The 11,301-nt window shown below is 38.3% G+C and overlaps 1 protein-coding gene across 1 annotated transcript; it reads left to right on the forward strand.

Annotated features, from left to right (window-relative positions):
• The first annotated feature begins 672 nt into the window (after positions 1-672).
• On the forward strand, positions 673-5,402 carry LOC147638511 (fructose-bisphosphate aldolase 1, chloroplastic-like). Its single transcript, XM_086798425.1, has 6 exons — positions 673-880; positions 1,362-1,631; positions 2,107-2,216; positions 2,324-2,414; positions 2,596-2,865; positions 4,883-5,402. The coding sequence occupies exons 1-6, from the start codon at positions 725-727 to the stop codon at positions 5,159-5,161; spliced, it is 1,176 nt and encodes a 391-aa protein (XP_086654551.1). The 5' UTR covers positions 673-724; the 3' UTR covers positions 5,162-5,402.
• Positions 5,403-11,301: the final 5,899 nt, after the last annotated feature.

The following is an 11,301-nucleotide window of genomic DNA, read 5'->3' on the forward strand; positions in this document are numbered from 1 at the left end:
AGGAAAACAACTAAAGTGCTCAACTGAATTGTGGAATGTGATACACACCGAATATTTGTGGTTTGTTTGGATTAATAGAAATATTTGCATGTTTAATCATGCATAGACCAACATGCTCCTTGATTTGAGATGTTTTCTAAATGTGCAGAAAAATCTTGCATAAAGCAAGTTTCAAGGCTTGTGAAGCACAGTACACCAAAAATGATGTGGAAGAAAGACTTCCAAGAGAAGATCAACCTAATATAGAAAGAAAGGTTGGAAAACATGCGGCTAAGAGTGGAAAGTACGAGGGAGGATTCTGAGCTCACTGAATATATCCAAAACTTGACTAACCTACGAAAATGAGCTACCTTAGGACTCTGTAGTTATGCTTCTTGATTAAAAAGCAAGATCTTTTGTAAAACCTTATTTTAATATAAGTCCGCGCCTTTTAAAAAATTGTTTTTATAATTAAAGTTAACAAAAACTTTAATATCAAAGGTAACCAGAAAAACAAGCATTTTTTAATCGTTGTAGGCCCCTATATATTAGCTGTCGCAACTATCATGCAAAAAAGCTACATTTATTAATAAGGTTTTACTTAGTTTTAATAGCTGTCTCTAAACATTGGTTAGGTCTTGTTCCTTTTGATGCAGCAACTATTTCTGCCTCTTTGTTTCGCCATAGCTGAGAGAACCTCGACGTAGCCAGGTCCTCCTCGTCTTTGTGCACTTCGCAAGCTGCTATGGCGTCCCTTGTGCAGCCCGCGATCTCTCTTCCCCCTTCTCAATTCATAGGGCAGTCCCTCAAGTGCTCATTTTTCTCATCTTCTTCAACTGTTCCTGCCCAGCCCCTCTCCATTCGCGCAGGCGCTTTCACAGATGAGCTTATCCAGACAGCAGTAAGCTTCTCCTATTCTTTTCTCAGCTTTTCCCATCTCTTTTGTCAGAGCTACGATGGCATGCTTGTTAGGATTTTTGTCTATGATTTTCTTAGGTTTTATGGGATCGCCTGCTTTTTCTAGTTCTCTAGTGTATACCTTTTTTGCCAGGGTATGGTGCGCACATTACATGCAAAAGAAATTATGAAACAAAGAGATAGTTTTACATTCAGCTCGGGTTTGTCTTTACATGGAAGATAGCTATGGCAACATCAGAATTTCCTTCTTGTGCATAGTGTTTCCTTTTTCCAGAGCCAGTTTTACAGATCATTCATATCCGATCCAAGCCCATGACTGCAATAATTTTGCAATTTGGTCTTTAAAGATGATCTGATTCGAAACTGAAGAAGCATTGCCTTTCTTATGTATCAAACTTTCTGAAACAAGGGCTATGAATGCGATTCATTGATGGTAACATAATTCACTCTTCTTTTCCATCCAGAGAAGCATTGCATCTCCTGGCCGGGGCATCCTTGCCATGGACGAGTCCAATGCAACCTGTGGGAAACGACTTGCATCGATCGGGCTAGAGAACACGGAAACTAACCGCCAAGCTTACAGACAGCTTCTTTGCACTGCTCCAGGCCTTGGACAGTACATCTCTGGTGCTATCCTCTTTGAGGAGACTTTGTATCAGTCGACTGTAGATGGCAAGAAGTTTGTTGGTTGCCTCAAAGAGGAGAATATTGTACCCGGCATCAAGGTCGACAAGGTATGCAAGCATGCTCTTCTCATGCTTGAAAACATTTGTTTAAGATTTACTCGTGTATTTCCTTTCCCCCTTATTTAATGGCAGCATTAGTATTTTTCCAAATTGCTGGTTTAGATTTCTGATCATAAGCCCTCGCCCCTCCCCCCCCCCCCCCCTCCCCCCCTCCCGCCCCCGACCCCCGGCTCTTCCTCTTCATTTATGTGGCCTTCTGCTGCTGAATTTTTATTTTTTATTTTTGTCCAAGTGATCATTATTTAATTTTAGTCATGGATGGTTTCTGTCTACGGGTATGTGACTTATAACGCACTGTTATGTCCACATGAATGTGGCATTTATCTTAGGCATGGATTCTTTCTGTCTAAGGGTATGCCTTCACGGAGGTGTTCTTTGCGCTTGATTAACTCTTTTTTTTTTTTTAGTAAGGGGGGACTTGCATGCCTTTGGCACATACTAAGTACCATTCGTTGCTCTGTAGGGCTTGGTTCCCCTTGCTGGTTCCAACGCTGAGTCATGGTGCCAGGGCCTTGATGGTCTGGCTTCACGGTCTGCAGAATACTATAAGCAAGGAGCCAGGTTTGCAAAATGGTGAGTATTTGAACTGTAAACACATGGTTTCAATTTTGGATCCACTTTGGATCACTTTATGCTCTCTGTTATTATCAAAACCTTAGATTCTCTTTGTGCCATGTTAGGCGAACTGTAATCAGTATCCCTAATGGTCCTTCTGAGTTGGCTGTTCAAGAGGCTGCATGGGGGCTTGCACGATATGCTGCTATTTCACAGGTTTGTAACCTAGAGAATCTATTTAGCACACGTGATTGCAAAGCTGAGGCTCAATCATGCTCATGTGATTTTCTTGTGTAATTTATAATCAGCAGACTAAACTACTTTTGAGCCGAGTTTTATAAGATGTTAAAAAATTGAGTGTTTGGCTCTAAGAGAATTTCTGTTTATTGTAATGCAGGACAATGGCTTAGTTCCAATCGTGGAGCCTGAGGTCCTTTTAGATGGGGACCATGGTATTGATCGGACACTTGAAGTTGCAGAGAAGGTCTGGAATGAGGTGTTCTACTTCCTTGCTAAAAACAATGTTGTCTATGAAGGCATTCTGCTGAAGCCAAGTATGGTAACCCCTGGAGCTGAATGCAAGGACAGGAAATCACCAGAAGTTGTTGCTGAGTATACATTGAAGCTGCTTCAAAGAAGGGTGCCAACTGCTGTTCCTGGGATCATGGTAATACTCCTCCCCCATAATTATTTGTTTGAATTCTACATGTTATTGGGAGTGCATGTGCATGTGCCTGTCCTTGTTATTTGTTTTATTGAGCTGTCTGATGCGATAGTGATGTGTATGTAAATAAATGAATATTGTTGCTGCTACCTGAACTTTCCATTTGTATATTTTCCTACCGAATAAGCAGACATGCGGATTTCTTTTGAAGTGGTTCCAACGCTGAGTCATGGTGCCAGGGCCTTGATGGTCTGGCTTCACGGTCTGCAGAATACTATAAGCAAGGAGCCAGGTTTGCAAAATGGTGAGTATTTGAACTGTAAACACATGGTTTCAATTTTGGATCCACTTTGGATCACTTTATGCTCTCTGTTATTATCAAAACCTTAGATTCTCTTTGTGCCATGTTAGGCGAACTGTAATCAGTATCCCTAATGGTCCTTCTGAGTTGGCTGTTCAAGAGGCTGCATGGGGGCTTGCACGATATGCTGCTATTTCACAGGTTTGTAACCTAGAGAATCTATTTAGCACACGTGATTGCAAAGCTGAGGCTCAATCATGCTCATGTGATTTTCTTGTGTAATTTATAATCAGCAGACTAAACTACTTTTGAGCCGAGTTTTATAAGATGTTAAAAAATTGAGTGTTTGGCTCTAAGAGAATTTCTGTTTATTGTAATGCAGGACAATGGCTTAGTTCCAATCGTGGAGCCTGAGGTCCTTTTAGATGGGGACCATGGTATTGATCGGACACTTGAAGTTGCAGAGAAGGTCTGGAATGAGGTGTTCTACTTCCTTGCTAAAAACAATGTTGTCTATGAAGGCATTCTGCTGAAGCCAAGTATGGTAACCCCTGGAGCTGAATGCAAGGACAGGAAATCACCAGAAGTTGTTGCTGAGTATACATTGAAGCTGCTTCAAAGAAGGGTGCCAACTGCTGTTCCTGGGATCATGGTAATACTCCTCCCCCATAATTATTTGTTTGAATTCTACATGTTATTGGGAGTGCATGTGCATGTGCCTGTCCTTGTTATTTGTTTTATTGAGCTGTCTGATGCGATAGTGATGTGTATGTAAATAAATGAATATTGTTGCTGCTACCTGAACTTTCCATTTGTATATTTTCCTACCGAATAAGCAGACATGCGGATTTCTTTTGAAGTCTACATCCAAGTTGTGGTCAGCTGCTTTATGTTAATTCTTTCTATCCAAAGCAGTGCAAGTGTGTGCACACACGTGTGCCTGCCTGCCTTCATCCCGAGGCTGCTCTTCACGTCTGGAGAAGTGATCGAAACTAAGTTCGATGGTTTAACTTTGAAGAGACGTCTAATATGGTGACATTATCTTTATACATGAACCTACACCCACTCTTGGGAGCTGATGACATGAGTGGGGATGTCATAGCTGTTATGTACCTAACACTAATCCTCAGGATTAGGGCCTAATCTGGTCGGGATTGGGGAGCCCTGAGATTAGGAGAGGGCCACAGGTGGCTAGGGTTCACTATTAGTGATAATCCATCGTTATTGGCTATTTATAGCTGGATTGTTATTTATAGCGGGCAATGGTCATTATATGAGTGTCTTATGGGTTATTGTGATTCATTTAGTCATAGAGTTGGCTGATCGTCTGTGCCTGGACCAGATTCTTGCCATGGACATGGTGGTTCATAGGTGGTCTTGTCGAGGGTGCCTTAGGACAATCTCTGGTGGTATGGGATGCTAGGGCTGAGTGGCTTGGCCTGTGGGGAGTGGAATCCTAGCCCTTGGCTTGGGGGAGATTCTTGATGGAATTTACGGTTGGGAGGTGAGTTTGCCTGCACCCTTCTATATGTTTTAACCTTGTGTGTTTAGCTTGTGTATTAGGCGGTCCTATGGGGGCTTTACAATAGCATATAGTCTATGCCATGCATAATGGAGTTGATGATTTGAATCTTTGTGAGTAGATTTTCATGGATTCAAGATTTTATTTAGTGTTTGTAAAATTTAGGAAATAACTTGAACTCCTTATTGTTGATGCAGTTTTTGTCGGGAGGCCAGTCAGAGATGGAGGCAACACTTAACCTGAATGCAATGAATCAGTCTCCTAATCCTTGGCATGTGTCTTTCTCCTATGCACGGGCTCTCCAAAATTCCGTGTTGAAAACCTGGCAGGGTCGACCTGAAAACGTTGAGGCAGCTAAGCAAGCCCTGTTGAGAAGAGCCAAAGCCAATTCTCTGGCGCAGCTTGGAAAGTACATGGGGGATGGTGAAAGCGATGAGGCAAAGAAAGGCATGTTTGTGCAGGGCTACACTTACTAGGGTGAGATGTGCCAACGAGGACTAATCATAGGGTTGAGTGGAGTAGCCTCTTCCTCTTCAATAGGAAAACAGCAGTCTCTCGGGATTTTTGTTTTTGGCTCTTGTTGCAATAGGATGGTGATGCACCCTTGGAGAGAAGCATAAGTTAGTGTGAGTTTGGGATCGACACCAGCGACTCAAATAATTGTTCCTGTGCCCTACTTGCATAGGGAAAAAGAATTATGTTAGTCACCTGGACAAACCCTTGTGTCTTTAAAAATAGTGTGTTTTTTATATGCTAAAAGGTAGGGGTGTGTGCAAAAAATTGTTGATGCAGTCTTTGGTGGCCTTTTAAGTGGATGATTAGTATCCGAATGGAAATTCATTTAAATCAAGTTATCAAACGTTTCTGTAAATTTTCTGGATGTTAAGAAAGCAGGGTTCTTGGTCAGTGGTAAAAAGGTTATTGGCTATGCACTGTCAGGATCTACTGGAAGCCCCCGTCTTGCCCTTGAATTTTGCAATGCATAATCCAGTGCAGAGGCTTCTTGGCCATGGATGAGAAGGTTCTTGATTACTAAACCGTCTTGACCACGTATGAAAAGGTTCTTCGCAATGCATTTTCAATATCTACTGGAAGCCCAGGTCTTTGTGTTGCATTTGTCTCGACATTGTTGGTGCACTTATCATGCAAGTTATTTTCTACAATAAGGTGACTGAAGTAGACTTGAATTTGGAAAACGCACACGGGCCAGTGACCCATGCTAGTCCTCTAGTATGTGATTGTTAGATGCCAAAGTTGCATTTATGATGGAAAGAGTGAAGGCGTTGGAAGCATGATTGTACCCTTAAAACTACCGAGCCTGCATCACAAGATAAAGACAGGAGTAAACTGTGGCATGGACTCCTGAGATAAGTGACGTAAGGCTTGTCTAACAAATTACACCACCGTCACCAATGCGTGAGAGAGAGAGAGAGAGAGAGAGAGAGAGAGAGCAAGCTGGTAGAGGTGACACACAGAGATTTGGGAGTGCTTTGGAAAGTCACGACACAACGCTGTTCATGCACTTCTTAAAACTGATAAACGCTGAACATTGTTCATCCACTTTTTCACTTGAAATGCATCGTCTGTCCACCGATGAGAGAGAGAGAGAGAGAGAGGGGGAGCAAGCAAGCTCTTAGAGGCGACACTTTGAGAGATTTGGGAGTGCTCTGGAAAGTCACAACACACAATGCTGTTCATGCACTTCTTAACACTGATAAATGCTGAACATCATTGTTCATCCGCTTTTTTTCACTTGAAATGCATCGTCTGTCCGTCACACAACAGGGAGAATCATACGGTGTGTGCATGTGATCAGAAGATAATGAAAAATATGGAGCTTGAGAAATAATAATTATCTTAGCGTAGTAAGGAGAAGATGGAATTGTTGAGATGTTCTTCAACGGAGGTTTAAACAATGACAAATTATGGATGTTTTATGCACACCTATTTAAGTGTAGCTTAGAGCTACTACGATGATCAATTAAAGCTTGGATATCTACCTACAAAGACATTAACAGTAGTTAGCAAGAAGTCCAAGAAGAAGACTTTTTAAGCCCTCTTAAAAATATTATTTTATCCTCTTAGATAATTCAAGGATGCTTGGATTGTCTTTGCATTATGTCAAATTATGTTAATATTGTGGGTGATGTCATTTTAAATATTAATACGTTTGGTGCACATTGATATAAGCTTGCGGCTTCCTATGTTTGTTGCAATTGTTTTGTATGGCAAGGTGACTCCTGGAGTACTTACGTTTGATGAATATGTGTGGTGATGGTTTGTATGTCTATGGAATAATTGTTTACTAATTTATTGTTAGATTTTATAGGTGAAGACTCGGAAGATTGAGACAAAAGCGTATAAATTATTATTTTTGGAAGGCATTCATTATTTTGGATAAGCTTTGTATATATGTGCTAGCTTATGCACATCCACTTATTTATTTTTACAAGCTTAGACTTGGAGCATAGACTTGCAAATATTTATTTTATAAAGCTTAATAGCTTTCCCTAGCCCCAAGTAATCTAATATTGAAGAGCTTTCTATTTTAAGTAAAGAGAGCGTTGTGCAAGAAAAAGCACAGCTTTTGTATTTTTGGAGGCTATGGCTTATTTTAGCAATTGAATGCTTAAAAATACTCATGTGTGAGGAATAGGCCACACATGTATTTTCATGTGTTGATTTCTAAAGCTTGGTTTATGTTGAATTTGTAGCAATAGCTTAAGTTGAATGGTTGAATAATTATTTTACTTGAGATATTATCTTCCATAAATTCCTAGATGGGGATCTTTGTGTTAGTGGTATCAGAGCACGGGCTAGGACAATTTGTGGAAGAAATTGAAAAGGATTGAAGAAATTAAAGGCTGAAGGTAAAGGTTAAAGAGTAGAGGTTTTTGTAACCATTGCATAATAACCAAAGGGCAAGGGAAGGTGAAAAAACCACTATTGTTTACTCAGAACCTCTCAAGAATCTAAAACCACTTTTCAACACCTTAATCCTCTTCTTAATTGGACACCATAAATATGTTTAGCAAGCAAGGGAGATGCCAAAACGCTCAAATCTCAGCAAATTAAGAAACTTCATCTTCTCCACTTCTTCAAGGAATGGAAGTGACTCACATTAAGCTCTCTCTCATGAAATATGCACCTATCTTCAACCATGGTGGTTTTGATTAATTGTATTCAAGTCTCATAATCTCACAAGCTTAAAACATGCTTAAAAAAGAATCAAATCTTTAATTTTTTGGAGTATTTGGTGGTCAAATGAATTTCTATAAAATTTTTTGGATACTCTAAGATTCATTCAGCAATTTCAAAATTAATTTTTTTGGGGTGATTTTTCAATAAATTTTCGAGACCTGAAACTCAAATTTAATCTATTTTGAGCATAAAAGACCTAAAAATACCTAGAAAATACCCAAAAACTCCCAAATAAATGTAGAAAAGTTTATTTTAGCTTTGGGAACCAGAATTGAAGTTTTTAAGCAGTGAGAAATTTCAACCATATTTGACCTACGCTCAAGCTTGTACCTTCCGCATAGACTTTGTCGAAATTATTGTGTCCAAGCAAGACTCGAGTTGACCTTGGACAAAAAGTTTTTGCTCAGCTTCAGCATGAACTCATGTCATCTTGAGAATCTTAAGGTAAAGTCAATTTATATGCTTTATTTAATTATATATAAATTATTTATTGTACTTTCTTTCTTTATTTATCTGTTTGCATAAAATGGCCAATTTACCTGCACAATCCACAATGCAAGGGAAAATTGCTACACTTCAAGAGCAAGTATATCGAATGAGCATGCTCATAGGCACGAGTTAGAGCACTATATTCAAACATGATTTTTTCGATTCTGATAAATGAGAAAATTGATCATGTTAGACACACTGTTAAGAAGACTACGTCGCATGCCTTGAGTTCTCGGAATGACTCACAGATTAGCCGAAAGGCATTCACTTTCCAGAACTATGATGGGAAGAAAGTCAAACCGAGTGCTTATTGTATGACTTAGTCACTAGATTATTTTTTAGGTGAAAAATTCTTGAAAAAAGATAAGATTAAGTTTGATTGTAATCATTTGTGAAAGTGCTGCTTTTTGGTGGAATATGATTAAGTAGGCTTGAAGAAACATTTTCTTCCTTCGTAATACAAGGCTAAAGCTCATCAATGATGGGATACTTTATGCCAATTAGCGAAAGAGAATGTCCAAGTTTACATCAATAAATTTTGGGATATTCTATTACAAGTTCAAGTAATTGAGAAGGTCAAAGAAAGAGAGCAAAGAAGGAAATTTATTATCGGTCTCAAACCAACCATTAAGATAGATGTTAATATGTTTCGTCCTCATAATCTCAATTCTGCTACAGATCTTTCTCTCAATTCTAAACGCAAAACTTCTACTTCCCCAAAGATTCTAAAATGCAGGATAATACTTCTGCAAAGTTCTCTAAATCTTTTTTTCCTTCGAGTAGTTTTAATAAATCCAAGATGTATAAGGGTAAAGATGTGGGCAAAGGAGATGTTTGGAAGGATAATAACAACAAACCCTCAAATGGCAAGACAAAGAATCATCTCGTCAAGTGTTATAGATGTCACAAGGAGGGGCACATTGCACCAGAATGTCCATAAAAGAAAAAGAACTCTGTACCTATGGTTCGTGTCAAAAGAGAACATTATTAGTTTCTCCTTTACAAGGTATTAATGTCATATTAGGAATGACATGGAGACATGAACATAACTCTTAGATTGATTATGACACTCATATAATATGGTTAATGAAAGATGATAAAGAAATTTATCTTCATTGTCAGACTAAGGGTGATTTATGTCCTCTTTTAACTCATACCCAAGCTAAAAGAGCTATAAGAAAGAAGGAGATTAGTACTCATGTTGACTCTAAACCAAATATGTCTTATGATCCTTTTATTTCTAAGTTCTCTGACTGTTTTATAGATGACCTATCTCCCAGTTTACCTAAATTCCATCCAGAAGATCATAAAATAGAGATAATCCTTGAAATCTCTTTGTCGTCTAAAGATCCTTATTGAGTTAACATGCTTTAGCAGAAAGAGATTCAAAAACAAGTGTAAGAATTGTTAGAGAAAGGACTAATTAGACCCAACAGTTCTCCATTTGGTACTCCAGTTCTTCTCATCAAAAAGAAGAATATGACGTGTATTAATTTATTGTGCGTTCAACAAGATTACCATGAAGAGTTGAGATCCGATACTACAAGTGGATGACTTACTAGAGATAAGCTCAAGGGAGCACAAGTATTTAGCAAAATTGACCCCAAGTCCAATACTATCATATTCGTATGGAGACGAAGGAGATATTTTCAAGATTGCTTTTAGAAACCAAACTGGTCACTACTATGAGTTTTTAGTTATGTCATTTGGTTTGCCTAATGCTGTGTCTACTTTCAATAGAATGATTAGAATATTCTTGAAACATCAAAATTTTTTTGTATTATTTTTTAATAATATCTTAGTTTTTCAAGAGCACGAACATCATTTAGAAAAAGTGTTTGCACTTCTTCGAGAGAATCAACTCTATGTTAATCATGATAAGAGCAATTTCTTTCAAAGGAAATTTAATACTTAGGACATATTGTATCTATTGATGGTATTTGAGTTGACCCTAAAAAGATCAAATGCATTGTTAATGGGCCAAATCGTGTGAATTCATGAACTTCGATCTTTTCTTGGCTTGTGTAGCTACTATAGAAAGTTCGTTAGAAATTTACATATATTACACATCCTTTAACTAAACTTCTTAACAAAGCTAGACACTTTGACTGGACTAGTAGATAGGACAATTCCTTTTCTGAGCTTAAGAAAGTTTTGACTTATGCAGCACCAGTTCTTACATTGTCAGATTTTCAATGACCATTCTTTGTAGTGGTTATATTGATGCAAGTGGGCAAGGTTTTGGTGCTATTCTCATACAAGATAGACATCCCATTGCCTCCACGAGAGTTATAAGCTTAAACAAGCAGAAATGAATTATAGTATATATGACAAGGACTATTATTCATGCTTTGAGAATTTAAAAATATTATTTAATGGGATCTGAATTTTTAATCAAAATTGACTAACAAAGTTTTCATCATTTATTGACACAACCTTTGATTTTTGACCGCCATATTAAATGGAATTCATTTATCTTGAGTTTCCAACCCATGATCCAATATCAACTATGGAAGGAAAACATAATGGCAGATGCTTTAAGTAGATGTCCTAGTGTCCACAACATCTTTGTGATTGAGAGTGAACCCTTGAGTCTTATGAGAGAGTCCTATGAGCATGACCCTAATTTCTCTGAAGTTTGGATCAAGATTAGAGAAACTTATTGGAACCCTATTTGTGATTTCTTGTGTCATGATGGTTACCTCTTTGGACTATAGGTGGACCGTCTAAGTAAGCAAGCCTATTTTCATAGACTTCTCAACAAACCGCAATTATGTTTATCCAAGCAAATCTTTGTGCATCTGGCTTTCCAAAAGTCATTATTTTTTACAGAGACTCTAGATTCTACAGTAATTTTTAGATCACTCTTTTCTCTAATTTAGGTACTAACTTAGACCTCTCCACTGCTTATCATCTAGAAACCAAT

This window comes from Cibotium barometz, chromosome 5 (genome assembly GCF_041138505.1).
Source record: "Cibotium barometz isolate CiBa-2024 chromosome 5, ASM4113850v1, whole genome shotgun sequence".
Taxonomy (NCBI): Eukaryota; Viridiplantae; Streptophyta; class Polypodiopsida; order Cyatheales; family Cibotiaceae; genus Cibotium; species Cibotium barometz.

What these genes read in the sequence shown, in the direction of transcription:
- LOC147638511 (XM_086798425.1), top strand. Translation starts at nt 725, where the DNA reads ATGGCGTCCCTTGTGCAGCCCGCGATCTCTCTTCCCCCTTCTCAATTC. An exon ending in GATATGCTGCTATTTCACAG is followed by an intron (nt 2,415 to 2,595) that starts GTTTGTAACCTA and finishes ATTGTAATGCAG; the next exon opens with GACAATGGCTTAGTTCCAAT. An exon ending in CTGCTGTTCCTGGGATCATG is followed by an intron (nt 2,866 to 4,882) that starts GTAATACTCCTC and finishes TTGTTGATGCAG; the next exon opens with TTTTTGTCGGGAGGCCAGTC.